Source organism: Saccostrea cucullata, unplaced genomic scaffold, assembly GCF_032062105.1.
Source record: "Saccostrea cucullata isolate Sc308-1 unplaced genomic scaffold, CSIRO_AGI_Scuc_v1 ctg274, whole genome shotgun sequence".
NCBI classification, from domain to species: domain Eukaryota; kingdom Metazoa; phylum Mollusca; class Bivalvia; order Ostreida; family Ostreidae; genus Saccostrea; species Saccostrea cuccullata.
This window is the reverse complement of record NW_026936286.1, coordinates 346698-365888: the sequence shown is the minus strand read 5'-3', so window position 1 is coordinate 365888 and position 19191 is coordinate 346698. Positions and strand designations below refer to the sequence as shown.

Below are 19191 nucleotides of genomic sequence, written 5' to 3'. Positions count from 1 at the left end.
GCTTGACTCATTATGTCCAAAAAAAATTTGAATTTTCGGTAAGATTTTGCAATAAAATGTTAGCCATGAATTTCTTTTAATAGCTATGAAAAGACTCATTGAATTTAAGACTCAAAGCTTGGAGGTCAAGGTTGGTTTCTTCTTCCTTTTTCCAGTGCTCTTCTTTTCTCCTGAAGCGGAAGACAATAATTCTCAAAATCAGCTTGTCTATAAATTCAATATAAACCAAAAAATCGAAATGTTACAAAGGTAACAGAAATCTGGATCTCACCTAAGCCAAAAGTTTGCTAAATTGCTATACATTCATATATCCCTGACAATAACAAAAAATATCCTTTTTCCTCGTGTGGATATTGTCACAAATAATGCCTAATGGGAGTCTACGTTTAACTCTTCCATTCTTATCGCTTTGCTTTGATATTGATTCCTAAATATTGAAATTTGTGGTGAACACAATATTTTTCTTCATTATTGGTTTCTCTGTGACGTTTTTATTGGATTCTTATTGAGTTCTTATTTAAGAATATTGATGAAAAAGTCTATCTTTTTAGTTACTTTCGCTTCAAGCTGCAATGTGCTGAGAAGTCTATACTGTAAAAGTGGTTATTTACACTGGTTGTTAAGTACGCGTTTGTGACCATCAACGATTACGCGTGGGTGTAATATACGCGGTCACAGAAGTAACCGAGAAAAAATTACGCGACCATTCCCAGCAGGCACACAACGTTGTTTCAACGTTGAATATTAGTTGAAATTGGGTTTAGACGTTGATAAATCTAGATACAATATTGATTCAACGTTGACTTTTCAACGTTGAAAATTTAACGTTGAATCAACATTGAATTCAAATTGAGTTGAATTGCCAACATTGATTCAACGTCGGATCTTTGCTGAGCCGGCCATCCTATGTTTCGCTGATAGATAATTTGGACTATAATAGTGTCGGACTATTACACTGTCGGACCATAACGAGGTCGGACTTAACAAAGTCGCACTACCGTATATCATTACTAACTATTATAACTAACAAGGATGGTAAATATAGGAATTTTACATATTCAATGATATAAAAATGAATTCAGTACGAATTTGCCAAAGTACTAATTAAGAGCATACGCAGTAGGACATCCGAAAAAAAATTTTTTTAAAAATCATAACACAATCTTCAGGACTCAACACCAAGATTTAATAAAAAAAAATACTCTTTAAAGAAAACATTTTGGCATGTATAAAGAGTACTAGTATCATTGAAGAGACATAATTTGTCGAAATGCATATCTGGTGCATCAAAAGTTGTACCGTATAAGATTTTCATCTTACCTTAGAATGGTTTCATGTTCTGGACTATTTCATGACCACATGTGTAAATACAAAACGTTTGTAAATGCTCGGGTTTTGTAACATGATTAATTCAAATAGTGTATTTTGGTGAAAATAATGGCTACTTAATTAACTATTGATAGGAAATTAAAAACTTACTGTTTACAATATATATATTTTTTCATATGGTGATATACCGTATGTTTTCATTTAAGGGGTCCCGACCCTCTGCTAAAAATTTCACCTTAGAAAGTTTTAATATTGATTTTAATAAACAACAATAACATTAGAACCACATGGAAAATAGTTTAAACTAAAAAGCGCTGCTTATTTTCTCAGAAATGATTTTTATGTGTAGATCATGAAATGAAAAAAATGAACACAGAGAATAGAAAGAGTAACGATTTATTACCACCACATTAAATATATTATATGAGGTGCATATGAAAATAATACTTACTATTATACCTATTTAAATCATGTTAGAAAACATCATAAAGCGATGTTTCCTAAGTCAGAAAATCACAATGTTGTAACTATATGGTTGTAAGAAAAAATATATCTGTGATGAGGAGTTATCTTTCTTCTTAATATTTCTTCATGTGGAAAAAAAGTCATTCTAATTAAAATAATGTATTAAGTACTTGAAATATTAAACCATTTTTAAAATAGTACTGAAAAAGATAAAACTTATTCAGTTTATAAGGCATTCGATGTTGGATTTAAATGTTTTATTGTTAAATATAATAAAACAATTACAAAGAAATTTTCAAAAGTAATAGAAAGTAATGTTTCCATCATATGTTGGATCTCATCAAATTGATTACTCAGAGGTTTCAGGAAACTGAATAAGAAACCTGTGAGTAGTATTACTAATTTGACTAGATCAAACATATGATGGAAGTTATCTGTCTTATCAGAGGGTCACTATCCCTTCAACAATTATGAAGGCATCTTAGCAACCGTGCAATAACGGTTGAAATTTTAAGTCAGTATATTATTACTATATGACACCCCCTTTCCAAAATAAATAATTGAATAAATGTTGAATCAACTGTTTTTCAACATATAATCAACGTTGATTATCAATGTTGATTCAATGTTAAGACTTCAACGTTGATACAAATTTTCAAAATCTAACATAAAATCAATGTTGAATCAACATAGAAAAACAACGTTGATTCAAAGTTTATTCAATGTTGTGTGCCTGCTGGGTTGTTACTAACATCGACTTGTTCCCCTTTGAAATTGATTAAAAAAAAATAAAAATAATTACAAACAAACTAAACAAATCATTTAGAATTTATACTGTTGGATTGTAGAAATAACATCGATGTGTACAGTCAAATGCGATGAAGTGTGAACAACTGGTTCACGCTTTAATGTAATTATTTACGCAAGCTCAAACTTCAAAGTGGGATCTACTGACCTGTATCTGCGTGTCGAGTGTAGACAATTAATTTGATAGGTATTTTGTAGTGACTGTTAGTTTATGTAACATTTTGGACTAATTATTAGAAATTAAGAGAGACATATACGAAATATACAAAGGACATGAAATGAGTATCGATGTTTTGAAGCTTTAATTGCGTGACGTTGCTCTAAAATATTTAATATGAAGATGCATTTTTCATCGCACAATTAAAAAAAGTGAACAGTTACGTTTTCATCACTGTTTGTAATATATTTATCTACTCACGTGTGTTCAATACTTCAATACTACGATTAATGTACGACTGGCTCAACCGGTCTACTGTATAAGTAATAATCTAAAAATATTCCAGAAGTTGAAATTTTTTGACCATACGCGCGGGGGTATTTTATGCGGTTCTTAGCTTACCGCGTAAGTAGTGTAAATTTCCCCCACGCGTAAATAACCACTTTTACAGTATTCGATTGATACCGGAAAATACAGGTTTGAATTGTCATAGCAAAGAAATATTTTTTTCTCCTAAAAGGATTGTACCAAATAATTTGCCTGCTAATACATACAAATATTATGGGAAATCACATTCGATGGTCAGCCTAATACATGTGTAACCACAAAAAAAGAACAAAAGACAGAGGGTGGTGTTACTAATGTCACTGGAAGCCATCAGTAACTGTTATGCCTTATTCAGACTCGAATTGTCAGTCACAATGTTAATATCTTACTTACATACTAGTTGTTAGCCTCTGACAAAAGAAGATGCACTGAATTGTCTTCATTCAGAACGAATAGTTGTCCGCTGCTTGGAGAAACATATACCGCAGGGACGTAGCAACCGGGGGGGGGGGTCATTTTAATTTTCGGTTTTTTTTTTTTTTTTTTTGCTTGTCAACTTTTTCAGGTATGTTAGAAAAATTTTTCTCTGGTTGGCCTCCCCACTTTCAAAAACGATGCTACGTGCCTGTACCGTGCCCCGGAAGGTATATAAAGCATGTCTCTGTGATGTTATTCTCTATTGTCTGTCACTAAATGGTTAATCACTCTGTCGTTTTACTGTACTTTACAGTCATAACATAATATTTTTGTGACAAGATAGCCTACATTGTCAGATAATTTGAAAGTGTAGTTTACTAGTTAGTTCATGATGTTCCATAAGTAAAAACCAAAGTATCAAGGCAGGCCAAAATCTTAATCATAGATTTGGGTAACGTGACATTCAGTTTATACAGTAGCCTTTCGGGAAGCTTTTTCAAATGATATATATTGAGTTCTTCAAAAAAATCAAAATTTGATAACAAAGGTATCTAATTTAATCATCCTAGACTACTAGGATTGTTTTTTTCAGTGGCACAGATCGAGAATACTTGTCAGCAAAATACCAACAAACGACTGGACTTATGATATAGTCCTGAGTATCAGATTACGGTAGAAATTGAAATCATATCATTTCCTGGTTTATTGAACAGCTGATGGCCTAGCGATCATTGATGACTCTCGGGGATTCCGAAAACAAATATCTAGTACTACTTTGTGGGAATGATGTAAATCACACTTTCATCTCTAACCATTCAATTCACCAGAAACAATAATCGAAATGTGATTGTTCCTTTTTCACTTATAATTTACAGGATTCAAAAAGGTAATGTACAATTATCTGCTCAACAAGATTGATTTATTAATCAATATAAGACTTTTAAAAATGTTAAGTACTTTGAAATACAAAACAAGTATAATAAAAAAGAAATGACTGTATTGCATTTCTGTGACTACATTGGGTTACACTAATAAAAGACAAATGTTGTCTTTACCCAAGACGAACGGTTATCAATTGCATCAGAAACTTGCAACGTTCCACGTAAGGTGCCAGGTAGGTAAAGCAAGCCTGTGAGATGCTGTTTTCTGTATACAGTAAAGGATATGGAGATAACGAACGATATTCAATATCAAAGTCCATAAAACAATACAAAATAGGAGTAGAGCAACCACAGACCTCTAAAACACCAGAGGTGGGATCAGGTGCCATGGAGGAGTGAGCATCCCTGCTGGCCGGTCACACCCGCCGTGTACTCCTTGTCATGATCGGGAAACAACGGAAAACGGACAGTGCAATAAATCTGAAAAAATCTAGGATAATCAAATTTAGGGACCTTGCGTATCAATTTTTGAAGAACCTCAATATATACTCTTTAAAAAAAAGCTTCCCTAAAGGATGTCTTAATGCTACGTCCCCAATCTATGATTAAGATCTTGGCCTACCGCGATACTTTGGTTTTTACTTATAGAACATCGTGATTTAACTGTTAAACTACACTTTCAAATTTCGAAAAGACAAAAGAAATATGTTATTAACCTTAGATCTTGCAAAAACCACTCTTTATAATTGTAAAATTGAAGAAAAAAAATTATGAACAGGTGATCAAAGATAACGGAAAGGTAACGATATTCAGAATATCGGGCCTACGAGGATCTAGAAACTGTAAGTGCAGCTAAAGTAAATAATCTAAAAAGGTAATATAATTAGCAAAGGCAGCTAGGGCAGAAGGCAGAGATAACAAGTGGTAGAGTTCATTAGTCTGTAAAAAGAAAAAAAATTGAGAGGTAGATGTCTTACCTTTGAGGCAAACCACACTTGATTCAAATTGCAATACTATGTTGATTGCATGCATTACTGTGTTGGCTAGTCACAAAATATTGGCAGCTTCGAAGACTGAGTTACTTACCATTTAGAGACACTGTTGAAAATAATATCTCACGGGGTTGCTTTACATACCTTACAGGGCACGTTGTAAGTTTTTGATGCAGTGGATAACTGTTCGTCCTGAGTAAGGACAATCTTTTTTTTCAATTAATGTAACCCAATGAAGTCACAGAAATGCAATACAGTCAGATTTTTCAAAACACTTTTTTTTATAGTAATCAATATATTTAAAAATCCCATGAAACTGAAATAGTCTAGGATAATTAAATTAAGTACCTTGTTTATAATTGTTTTGAAAAATCAAAGGGTAAGTCTTAATGCTACGTACTGATCTATGAAACTGAAATAGTCTATAGGATAATTAAATTAAGTACCTTGTTTATAATTGTTTTGAAGAATATCTATATCATTGAAAAAAGCTTCCCAAAGGGTAAGTCTTAATGCTACGTACTGATCTATGATTAAGATCTTGACCTAGAGTGATACTTTGGTTTTTTTTTCATCTGGAGCATCATGATCTAACTGTTAAACTACACTCTAAAATTTCGAATAGACAAAAGACAATATCATGTTATCAATCTAAGCTTTTACAAAAGCAACTCAAAATTGTAAAATTGAAAAATTAATAAAAATATCATCAAGATAACGGAAAGTTTATAACGAAATTCAGAATCTGTGAGTCGTTCTTTGAGGATCTAGAAATTGCAAGAGCGGCTAGAGGAAATCATGTTAAATCATATAGACGGGGAATATAAGAAAAGGCTGCTAGTTCATAGGTCTTTTGACAGAATAGAGAAGGAGAAGGTAGTTTCGAATATAAAATTGATGAGGTGGATGGCCTACAATTGAGGCAAACCACACTTTATTAAGTTGCAATACAAGTTGTATTGCCTTACGGTGTAGGTTTTTCACAAAACATTAGTAGTACTATGCAGTCATAACATAATACATAAGTACTACAACTAATGTTTTGTGACATACCTACGCAGTAAGGCAATCCACCTAGTATTGCAATTTAAATAAAATGTGGTTTGCCTCAAACGTAGGCCATCCACCTCATCAAACTTATCTACGAAGTCACCTCCTTCTTTTAACTATCTATAGACCAACGAACCATGAAGTTCTGGTTACCTCTGCCTTCTGTCCTAGCAGCCTTTGCTTATATTCCCTTTTTATATGATTTTACGTGATTTCTCCTAGCCGCACTTGCAGTTTCTAGATCCTCAAAGACTGACATATTATATTCTGAATATCATTACAAACTTACCGTTATCTTTGATGATATTTTTATTATTTTTTCAATTTTACAATTTTCGAGTTGCTTTTGCAAAAGCTTAGATTGACAAATGATATGATGTTCCATATAAGTAAAAACCAAAGTATCATGACAGGCCCAGAACGTAATCATAGATTCGGTGACGTAGTATTTAGATTAACCTTTTGGGGCTTTTTTTTAACAAGATATACCTAGTATATTGAAGTTTTTCAGTTTCAAAACATGTGAACAAGTTAAGAATAAAGAAGGATTGTTATTTCAGTGGAGAAGTCTAAACACTCGTCAAATTACCAACAAACGATTGGACTTATGACTATAGTCTATGGTGTCAGATAATTGTAGAAATTAAAACCATAAAATTTTCCTAGTAATTGCACAGCTGATGGCCTGGCGCTTATTGACGACTCTCAGTGATTCCAATAAAAAAAAATCTAGTACTGCTTTGTAGGAAGGATATGGAGATGACGTATATCACACATTCATCTCTACAGAAGCAACAATTGAAATTTGATTGTTCATTTTTCACTGATTTCCAGGATTTACAAAAAAGGTAATGTACAATTATCTGCTAGCAAGATTGATTTATAATCTTTATAGGACTTTTAAAAATACTGATTACTTAAAGAAAAACACGTTTTCAATAAAATGACTGTGTTGCACTTCTGTAAAACTACATTTGGTTTATTTAATAGAAAAAACAAGTATATACTGACAAAAGTCAGAAATACTCAAGCTGTAGAAAGTTAATTAGGAAGTGTCATTAATGTCCTAAAATGGTATAAGATGAGGGCTTTTAAATTTAATCAGGGATCTATATACTGTAAGTATATCTTTAGGTCCCTGGTTCAATCTTCTGTTTAATAAACTTGCATGTACATGAATGACAAAAGTCATTTATTGAATTTAATTTGAAAAAATATAATTAATCGTACTACTTTTTAAGATGAATTTACGTGACACACTTTCAGGAATATTTTATAGAGATAGTAACGTTGACGTTTCTTAATTTAATGAAATATTTTTTTTATGTGGAGGGGGTGAGGGTGGGGGTGGGGGCTCCGGGCTCCAAAAAATCCACATGATTACGGGTTCATCCATCGTTGCAAACCGTGGCTTGAGACGATGGGGTTCATCTAGCTGAGCCAGGCACGTAGCATCGATTTTGAAAGTGTGGGGGGGGGGCAGCCACAGAAATTTTTTTTTACTAACCTGAAAAAGTTGACAAGCAAAAAAAAAAAAAAAAAAAAACCAAAAATGCCCAAAATCGAAAAAACGATTTCGGGGGGGGGGGGGGGGGGGGCAAAATTTTTTCACTACCAATTCCTTTCAAGATCCATTTTTTAAGCTTACAATACATGTAACTATATTTCCTTCATATTACTTTACTTTAGTATAAAGTGGGGGGGCCAACCAGCTTTTCAATGAACATTTTCAATATAAAAGTATTGTTGGCAAAAAAAGTGGGGGGTGGGGGGCTGCCCCCCCCCCCCCCCCTGTTGCTACGTGCCTGTGAGCGGCATGTCCAATACATATTCCGTACGAATCCAAAAGAAGTTATTATAAAATAGATTCCGTTACCAAAGCTTAAGATAATACGACAATTTAACATTGATTTTGTGCTATTATTTTACTGTCACTCAAAGTACACATCATTTTCAGGCCCTTAAAAAGAAGTTTCAGTTGGCGGATACAGCCATACATTTTCTCAATTTCTGGCCGTATAATTTGTTAACGATGTGGTAACCTGCATTACCTTTCAGAGTCTGCAGTGGACTCGTCCAAGGATGCTTTGTCGGCGACTGTAAAAAGTTACCAGAGATTCCTACGCAAAGGAAAGCGCGAAATCTCTGTATAGAAACTGTTGCGGCTGCGGAGCTTCACTCATTGTTCATTCGCCATAAAATAGAATCCGATATTTAACACTTAATATCTTTGAATATACAGACGTTTTCAAGATAAGCCTCATTTTTGTTTCTAGAAATATTTTTATCTACAAAAATAATATATTTTTGTGTTTTTAAACTGAGTAAATCGATGACCTAGCATCGTTTTTTTTAGATAACTCAAGCTAGGGCTTGAGTAAAAAGCTTCCCAAAGGGTAAGTCTTAATGCTACGTACTGATCTATGATTAAGATCTTGACCTAGAGTGATACTTTGGGGTTTTTTTCATCTGGAGCATCATGATCTAACTGCTAAACTACACTAGGCAATCCACCTAGTTTTGCAATTCAAATAAAATGTGGTTTGCCTCAAACGTAGGCCATCCACCTCATCAAACTTATCTACGAAGTCACCTCCTTCGTTTAACTATCTATAGACCAACGAACCATGAAGTTCTGGTTACCTCTGCCTTCTGTCCTAGCAGCCTTTGCTTATATTCCCTTTTTATATGATTTTACATGATTTCTCCTAGCCGCACTTGCAGTTTCTGGATCCTCAAAGACTGACGTATATTCTGAATATCTAACAAACTTTCCGTTATCTTTGATGACATTTTTATTATTTTTTTCAATTTTACAATTTTCCAGTCGCTTTTGCAAATTAAAGCTTAGACTGACAAATGATATGATGTTCCATAAGTAAAAACAAAGTATCATGACAGGCCAAGATCTTAATCATACTAGATTCGTTGATGTAGCATTTAGGTTAACCTTTTGGGAAGCTGTTTTCTATGATATACTAGTATATTGAAGTTCTTCAAAACATGAAAAGCAAGGTACCTAAGTTAATGATCCTAGACTCGACAAATTACCAACAAACGATTGGACTTATGATTATAATCTATGGTGTCAAATAATTGTAGAAATTAAAACCATAAAATTTTCTTAGTAATTGCACAGCTGATGGCCTGGCGCTTATTGACGACTCTCAGGGATTCCGGAAAAAAAATATCTAGTACTGCTTTGTAGGAAGGATATGGAGATGACGTACAGTGTATATCACACATTCATCTCTACAGAAGCAACAATTGAAATTTGATTGTTCGTTTTTCACTGATTTCCAGGATTTAAAAAAAAGGGATTGTACAATTATCTGCTAGCAAGATTGATTCATAATCTTTAAAGGACTTTTAAAAATACTGATTACTTAAAGAAAAAAACGTTTTCAATAAAATGACTGTGTTGTACTTCTGTAAAACTACATTTGGTTTATTTAATAGGAAAAAAAAATTTCTCACACCTTAATTTATTTGTGTAGTCAAATTCTTTTGGATTTGTAGACATATTGCAAAATAGTCTTGCTGCAGAGTCTAAAAGAGACAATATATTGATTTGAGCTGTATGAAATATTTCAAATACAAATAGCAGCATATAATATTTCACTGAGTATAAAATGTTTTTTAGACTGTATCTTCTCAGTTGAGCTTAGATACACGCAGAGATCGTGCAAACATAACAAACGGAAGGTTTTCAGAAGTAAACTTTGACGTAAATGGTTAGGAACATTTGACGTGTTTAAGCTTTGGCGTTTTCATGCTATTAAGATAAATATACATGTACATGTAATTGTGACGAAAGGGGGTTACAGATAGTTGAATACATTGCATGATCATCGCATTATAAATGTGATGCTAGTTTTACAATTTTTAATAGATTTTACCGAAGATAAAAAAGAACATATTTTATTGATCGAAGGAAAAATTTAAGTTTGTCGTATTGTTTTCTGTCTTTAAATGAACACGATGAAGGCGTCAAAATAGGTGACATATTAGATACTAATACAAATAGAAAAATAATTGTGGTAGGATATACTGATACACATGGAAACAATAGGTGATATATTAGATACTGAATTAAATGGATCTGTTGAGGTTGTTATTTTGTTAGCTTCCGATTCAGTTCGCAAATACTAGTACTTTGACACAATGAGTAGGCACCTACTAAAATGTTCTATTTCAGAAATATACCTCACTCTCATACAAAACAATTAAATGTCAAAAGTCTCAATCACGTAAATCGCAATTGTATTTTTTACATGTATAAATATGTGTGTTACATGTGTGAGAGAGAAAAGGGTATGAATTGTGTGATGAAATCCGATCCCCTACTAATTGCCAGATTTGACGTCAGACCCTGTTTTCTGATTCCTGTTTCTTTTTTTTTTTCTCATTACCTACCAGAGGTTGTTTTGTAAATCGAATTGGTGTGAACTGGTTTTTTGTGAACTGGCTGTCTAGCATTGGTTATAGTTATATAAGTCAGACTTTCAATGGGGGCCATATTGTAATTTTTCCCGCCACGACCTTTTGCAGACGATCTGTAACGGAAGGAGATACTTGATGCAGAACCGATCCCGAGAACTCTGGTTGTGGGTGCTACTTTCCATACAAAGGTAAACAAAAATCCGAGACCTATTTGGAAAAAAATAAATACATTTTTATACTCTTTGTTGCACATGTAGGGGTTCGGAACACACTCCTCCACCCAACCCGAAAATAAGGGCCTCAAGGAAGATTGATTGATTGATTGTATATTGTTTAACGTCCCTCTCGAGAATTTTTCACTCATATGGCTCAAGACGCCACCATTTGCCGGCGGAGAGCTGCAAATTTTGTCCTATACTCGGCACTCACGGCCATTGAGCAGGGAGGGATCTTTTACGTGCCATGGGCCTATTTTACAAAAGAACTTACGTCTAAGACCAAAAACTTTGGTTGCTTGTAAAATTTTGCAAAATTAATGATTGAGTTTAACATCCCTATCATGAAAATATCTGTCTACATTCTTTTTTTAAAAAAAGTTTAAAACTATCTTCATTTTAATGCAAACAAGAAAGATATAAGTAGAATAAATTTGGTTTTAGTCATATGTTCTTTTGTAAAACAGTCCCCGGCACCTAGTGCGACACGGGACCTCGGTTTATACGGTCTTATCCGAGGGACCGGTCTCCACCTCCTACAGTGGGATTCAAACCCGCGACGTAAGGATTTACTTCCTTCGCGACTCTAGAGCAAGACGCTCTAACCACTGCGCCACGCGGGCGAAGAAAGGACCCCTTAAAAATTAGTAATGAGACCCATCTAGCTGAAGAAAATTGACCTCCACATCCTAATCCCACGAAATAGGATTTTCAGACTGGGAATGTTTTTCTACCTTGTCAAAAATTTTGCGAGTCATTTTTTCCTGTTGATTAGAATCCGACCCAAAAAAAGAAATCCTGAATCCGCCCATGTGATGTAATCTAATAAGATTGCAAGATATTTACAGAAAGTGTTGATAGTTTTCATGTAATTCACCTTTAAACGAGCATATAATCATAGAAAAGGTTCACTTACCTTTAGAACACTTGACAATATATGTTGGCTTTTTGTATTTCAAACGCATGGATTTTTCTTTAAATGACAATTTAAACAAATTCAAACAAATTGATATTTAAAAACTATTTTTTATTTTTATTTTAGTTCGTACATCTTTAATGACATATACTACAAACATTTTCCATTCTTCAAAAATTATAGAAATAACAACCAAAGTCATGTTTATGTAAGTAAATTTAATAAGTTTAGCCGAACAGAATTTAAATTTCCATGCAGTCAAGGCGTCAGAATAATAACCTATAAAGCGACATTATGTATAGTGTAGATTTTAAAAGGTGCTTACAAAAACGTAAATTGTGGACACTGTAAAAGATTAGGCCAAATAAAAAAAATGTAATAAATGTTTGTTTCCCGTATCATGCTGGAAAAAATAGTGTTACAGTAGATAGTTAGAAAAGAAAACTTTTTTTTGATTAGCATTTGCATGAAGTTTTTTTTTTTTTTTTTTTTTTTTTACACTTGTTTCCGTCGTTTATGCATTACATATGAATGAACAAAACAAGTTTACTCTTTAAAACACTTTAAGTAGATAATCATGTTCTTCAGTAGTTGAGACTTACATTCATTAATTACAGCATGAGAAAACAATACTAGTGAAAAGAAGTACAGTACAAAATCCAGAGTTGGTATAAAATGAAGTAGGGTTGGTGAGTAAAAATTAGGGTCGGTCGGTTTATTGGAAACAAACATATTGTTTTAATTAGCCTTACAATTTCATCAAGTACAATATAACATCACTTGGTGTTGAATTGAATGTATTTTATTGACAAAGTCAAAAGGATGACACAAATTCCATAACAGTCTTCTTTTATACTGAATTTCGTAAAATTGCCTTAATCACTTATTTGATCTATTGCAAATATATTAGAACTGTCGAAAAAATTAAAAATCTTAATATGCAAAAATAATTTTCTTTAGAAACTAAGTTCTACAATTTTGTTAGACTTGAAGAAACTAAGATATACCATTTTGTTAGACTTGAAGGTCTTTTAAACGTCTACATCTTGTTGATAAGAGAATGAATCAAAAATTCATCCTTTTGCATCAAATGCTTATAGATCTGTAAAATAAGATTACAGATTATTAAATGATAATAAACTGTTCATCAGCTTTGCATATTTTCTTACAAACAAGAAAAAACCCACAAATGATATGAATCTTATAATAATCCACATGAACAATTTGGACTGGCTATTAAGTAACCACGTAATATTGCAATACTTATGGTTAAGCATCTACACACCTAAAACTATACTTGTCAAAATACATTTACCTGAGAGTGGTTATTGATTTTACATGTTGGTTGAGCTATAATACCAGTGCCAATAAGTCTTCACCATTCCTATTCACGTTGCAGGAACGGATTGTTCTATGAATTCAAACAACAATGCAAAATTCACTACCGTTGGACAAAAGTTATTAAAGGAGCCAATATGGATAGGAATGATTGTGGTGTTTATTTTGTTGATTATATTTGGAATATCCTATATCATTAAAAAGAAGTGTGCAAAGTACTTGATCTGCTGCAAGGACACTAAAGACATTCTGCGAGAACGAGAGGGTATGTAGATTTATTTTTAAAATAAATTATCGGTTATTAAGAAATTTAAAACCATATTGATAAGAAAATTCGTTTATTTCTAGATATTAAATTCTTAGGGTATTATTCTGAAGCAACACAATTTTGCTATGGATTAATATACTTTTTGATAGATTCTTTCAAATTATTCATTCGTGGTTTCATCCTTCTTTTATATATAAATATATACTATCAAACACACGATAGCTTAATTGAAGCTCAAACAGAAAAAAAGGATTTTTCCGCATTATCCTTAGAAATACTATTGATCGCATTAATATGTCGCTTCTCTATACCTACTCCACCTCTATTGTTGCCTAGATTCATCGGATTTGGTTTTGAACAGTCTTTAGATTTTGATCTTCCTTTGTAGACGAGATACCGGCTCATTGTAACAACCCCTTGTCTTCGTCGCCTCCTCTAAGTCTGCAGGCCTCGGTCGTCATCAAAGAAAATACCGACAGTATCTCAGCTGACAACCTGGTGAGTTCTCTCTCTCTCTCTCTCTCTCTGAGAAACTTTTAAGTTCAGTTCATAACCCAATTAAAAATCTATTTTACCTAAATATCTCCCAGCATTTCATGCTGTAGTTCTATTATGCCTATTTTTCAACATATTTGTATAACATCAACTTTTCTTTATCTTAATTTAAGATGACAATTTTTTTATCATTATCATAATTCAAAGTATTCTTATTGAGAGGAATCGTTATTTGTAGGCTTTGGATATTTCTGATTATGCTCCAGAAAGCTCAACAACAACTCCAAGAAATTTGACACCCAAAGTGGATATGACGAATAAAAAGGCTGCAGCCAAATTGTTTGCTTCCTACGATAAACATTTGTCGTTTCCATTCGACGCTCATAACCTTCCTAGTGGAATGCATCCTGTCGGAGGCTTGAAATCGGGTGTTTTGGAATTTAACCCCTCTGAAAAAGAAGATAATGGTGACGAAAATTTCGTGCTTCAATCTCCTCCTTTACCTTCCGAATACCGTAAACTGAGATACAGCCAGACGACATCTGTCTTTGATACGAAAAGTGGCCGACAGGCAGAAGATTCCTCAAATCATGTTACACGATCAAAATCTCTTTCGCCAGGAATTTTGCAGGAAAGACATCAATACCCAAGAATAGTAATAATCAATGAAAACGTCCAAGGCTCGGGTGGATTTCATGAACAAGATCACGGTTTAGCGGTATCCGACCAAGAAAAACAGAGACGGTCATCTTTTACTGAAATGAAAGCCGAAGATAAGCGAAGAATTTTCTCAAACAGTAAAACTTCCTTTCAAGATCTAGAGAGAAGTGTTGTACCGAGTAAAAATGTCCGGCGGTCAAATAGTAACCGAGAGGTGCTGATTTTGTCGCAAAGCGACAACAACTACAGTTCTGATGCATTTGTAAACTCATTAGATATTGATATCGTGCACTCTCAACCAACTACGGGCTTATCTAGAATGGAGAGAAAGTTATCTTTGTCTGATACTAAAGTTTGTGCAAGAGCATATCAATCCAATGACCATCCCGGCAATTTAAAGACATCTGCTTCTGTCAACGAAAATAGGAGAAACAAATCAATATGCAGTCGAAAGTATCACATTCGAATTGTTAAAAGGAGTAAGCGATCACGACAAAATGGACGTTCGCGTTCACGAGACACATCATGTGAGTGTTCTTGTGCATCAAGAGAAGAACTAAATACCAGCGTATCGGGAAAAAGGAGACATAAGAAAAGGTCAAAGAAAAGGGTGGAAGTTACAGATTCCAGTAGCGATAGAGAGGATTTTTATCAGCACCCATTTAGAAAGTCTAAAAGAAATGGTTTACCTTTCCCATCTCCAAACCTTGGTTCGACAGTTGGACAAATTCAAGCCAGCGTAGAAAAAGACAACGAAGTGTTATCGTATATGCAATCCTCATTCCAATCTCATTTGAGGAAACCTGACGATTTTCTTGATATCAAACAAACTGAAATTTTATGTCAGAATAATAAAAACTTTAGTCTTTCAAGTTCAAACCCCAGTGAAAATGACGATCCTTTCACCAAAGGCGGCGTGGAGGATGCAGGAAGGCACTCAATTCATCCTACAGACACAGATACAGGATTTTCTTCGTCATCTAAAAGTTTATATACGTCTCCTTGGAGGGATGGCGGAATAGTGTCTAGGTACACGGGATCCGAACATGTTCGAACACGACCCATAGACATCAACTTTTCCAAAGAAAGGATAAGGTCAACGAATTCAGTTAATGGTAGTAAAGTCAAGGATTCTGATTATGAATCAAAACAGTCGTCGCTAGACACCATGTCCTTTGAACGAACCAATGAAAAACCATTCGAAAACTGGATCAATAGGTGAGTTTATAAAAGGTTGAATTTCAAGCTAAATGATTTTTAGATTTAAAGAGAAGAAAAGATATTAAAATTTAATGATATCAGTATAATTTTTAACTGGACTTTACATTAGAGGGAGAACAAAGAAATTGAAATTTTATAATACCAGAATAACTTTTAATTGGATTTTACTTAACATTAGAGGGAGAACAAATACCTTTTTTCCTCAAACCACAAAATTTGGCCCCATGAAAGTACGTGATTTTACAGTAGCAAACAAACTATTTTTCAGGTACGAAGATCGAAAAATTACGAAGCAGCTTGAACAAGTGTCTTTTAAACTATCATTGTTACGAAACAAGAGAAATTACTCAAGAGATCAGTCCAAAGACAGTGCATTCGTCACCGTGTCTGATGAGGACCCCTGCAACTGGGACTCCGATAGCTCAGGAAGGTAAGTACATTACAGTTTCTTTTCCCAAACTATTCAGAAGGCATACTAACTCTTTTAAGGCACCTTATATAGTCTTTTTCATTCTCAGTATTTTATCAAAAGTGTGTTTGAATACACTGAAATTTGATTTATTTATTAAATTTGCAGAAGATTAAGTTATCCGGGCATTATCAACAAAGCCTTTACCTTGGAGCAAGTGTCCGAGGAGGGAGATGTTGCCAATACACCTGACCAGATGGCAGCTGTAGAGCAACTTAACACTAAAAGCGCCCTTATCAGTACAGCTCGCCAAAACCCTGTAGCCTCGACGATAGAGGAAGATATAGAAATGGTGGAATTTATGGTGTGATATCTGTGATTTATCATTTAGAAAATAACAATTAATAAACATACATTAAATAGAACATCATGTACATGTACTAGATACATTTATATTTTTCATAAAATGTTGGTTTTCATTATATTTATAATGTAAAGATATGAAACAGTAAAAAACAAGTCATTTTATTTACTATGAAAATGAATTGAAGGTATCAGTAACAATCAGTTCAGTTTTCTCTTTGTTCTCGACCTCTTAATCAGAATTGCATATTTTTTACTCGGGTACATATATTGCTCAACGGACTAGAGAAAGGCATGTAATTTAAGCAAAGATATCAACTTGTAAGTTTCACACTTTCCACAAGTTTTCCTCTTCACCTCCCGATCAAATGGGTTGAAATTGTTCAAAGAGGGTCGACCTCTTTCAAAGAAAGATGAATAAAATATAGGCAAAGATTGTTGAGGTCTTTTACAATCATTTTGTTGAAAAGCATCAATTTATTTAATTCGTTCCCTCAAGGTGATACGCAACGTAATCTGAACTTTATTGGGTTCTTCCCTTGAGTTGAAGAGTTCCACTAAATGAGGGACCTGTGTGCAATATTTTTAATGTCTATATATGGATTTGTACACCTCTTCTACAACAATTTTTGATGAAAAAAAATCTGGAGTTTATGTTTTGTAATTTTTGTACATATTTCTTTCAATAATGCAAAAATTTTCAAAATTTGATATCTTTTAAAAACCCCTGGTAAGGCATGCTGATTTTTTGTCTAAGAACATGTAATGGTATTAAAAGTTTACATTCAGAATATCTTGAAAAATTATCATTAAGATACATTGCGTATGTCCTTTAGGATAGGGTAGAGCCACAAATGGGATCAGGTTTTTGAGGAGATATAAAGGGAGAATTTATTTAGTCAACCTGTCAGAAAATAATCGACATATAGAAAAGTTGGCATCATTTTCTGACTAGTTAACATACATATAGTACATATATTGACATCAGAAAAACTCACCTGTCTGTCACGAACTTGACATGTTGATTTTTAATTAAATACATATAAAATATATGAAGATAACAAACCGTATTCAAGTGTAAAGTCCATTCAAACAATAATCAGGAGCAGAGCAAACACTTACCTCTTAAACAACAGAATAGGGATCAGTTTCCATGGAGGAGTGAGCATCCACTACCGACTTGCCACACCTTTGTGCTCCTTGTCATGATCAGGAAAAACGGAAAAATTCAGTAAGTAAACAATGGCTCCAAGACAATAAATATGAAAAGAGTCAGTAGGTATTTGACTTATTTTACTAAATGATAGGTTGTATTTGCTGATTAGGACATTGTATCGACCATTAAACTTACAAAATGGTGACTTTAAACAAGAATGTTTCATCAACTTGTTTGTTAGTAATTGTCCTCGTTTTTTAAAATTGTTCAAACGTAGAGCAGGTTCTTGTACATCGAATCAACGGAGAGACATACCGGGGTAATAATTAAACTGTATGCAGTTGACAAGGGCTTAATGCTGCATAATGAAGGAAAGCTGACGATTGGAAAGTTAAAGTCATCATTTTTATCTTGAACCTTTGTTGTTAGGTCCCCAATAACGTCTTTTTCTGGTAAAATGTCCAAAAAAAAAAAATATGTCACTCTGTAGTATTTTTTATTTTAAGATAATCAATAATTGGGATATATGGAGTCGACATATGAATGGAAGTAACTATTGTAATAAATAATACGTCGCCAATATACTGAATATTCAAAAGTAGACTCAAAGGCCACGACAAGTGTTTCTTCTTCTCATGCTGAAGTTATGGAATAAATTATGCTTCGTATGAATACAAAAATCAGGTCTGCTAACAACGGAGTGCAATTGGTACCCATGTGAATTTCAATAGATATTTGGGACACATGATCTCCAAATTCTACATAAATGACAGAAACTCGAGCATATTTTTACTATGAACTTTAGAGTACTTGTGTGTCCAATCAGATTTTTTTGTATAAAATAAATTTGAAAATGGCCAATGACAACGTATTAGAGTAAATGTCTGTATAAAAAGTTGAAAAGTCGTAACTCTTCATGTTATTGACTTTCGAAAATTTTGTGATTTCAAAATTCCTTGGAATTCTTAAGTATCCACATCTGATTTATTCCACTTTTCGAATATATCAGTTGCACAGTTCATCTGAAGTTTCTCCTTCAGTTTTGTTTATATTTTATTGAGGAGTGAAGAAATAGGCTCAGTAGTATATTTACTGGGACTCGCTATACATCTTTGTAAGGAACTAAGTAGATCTCATCGTAAGTAGACACATTTACTTTAAGTGACAGCAGCTTTAAGTATGTTACCATATATATTCAATTTGGTAATTAAAAACAACATTCAAAACCCTTAGAAAAATAAGACTTTTTATCTCTGCTCTGGAAAAGAAACATCATTATAAA

At 33.4% G+C, this 19191-nt stretch overlaps 1 protein-coding gene across 1 annotated transcript; it reads left to right on the top strand.

The window, feature by feature from the left end:
- Nucleotides 1–13402: 13402 nt before the first annotated feature.
- Nucleotides 13403–16760, top strand: LOC134245232 (uncharacterized). The gene is made up of 5 exons (XM_062727507.1): nucleotides 13403–13602; nucleotides 13994–14103; nucleotides 14339–15978; nucleotides 16250–16411; nucleotides 16559–16760. Exons 1-5 carry the CDS (start codon nucleotides 13413–13415, stop codon nucleotides 16758–16760), a joined length of 2304 nt encoding a protein of 767 aa, XP_062583491.1. The 5' UTR covers nucleotides 13403–13412.
- Nucleotides 16761–19191: the final 2431 nt, after the last annotated feature.

Coding starts and splice junctions, on each gene's coding strand:
- LOC134245232 (XM_062727507.1), top strand. CDS start 13,413: ATGAATTCAAACAACAATGCAAAATTCACTACCGTTGGACAAAAGTTA. Junction 15,979..16,249: donor TTCGAAAACTGGATCAATAG/GTGAGTTTATAA, acceptor ACTATTTTTCAG/GTACGAAGATCGAAAAATTA. Junction 16,412..16,558: donor GACTCCGATAGCTCAGGAAG/GTAAGTACATTA, acceptor TTAAATTTGCAG/AAGATTAAGTTATCCGGGCA.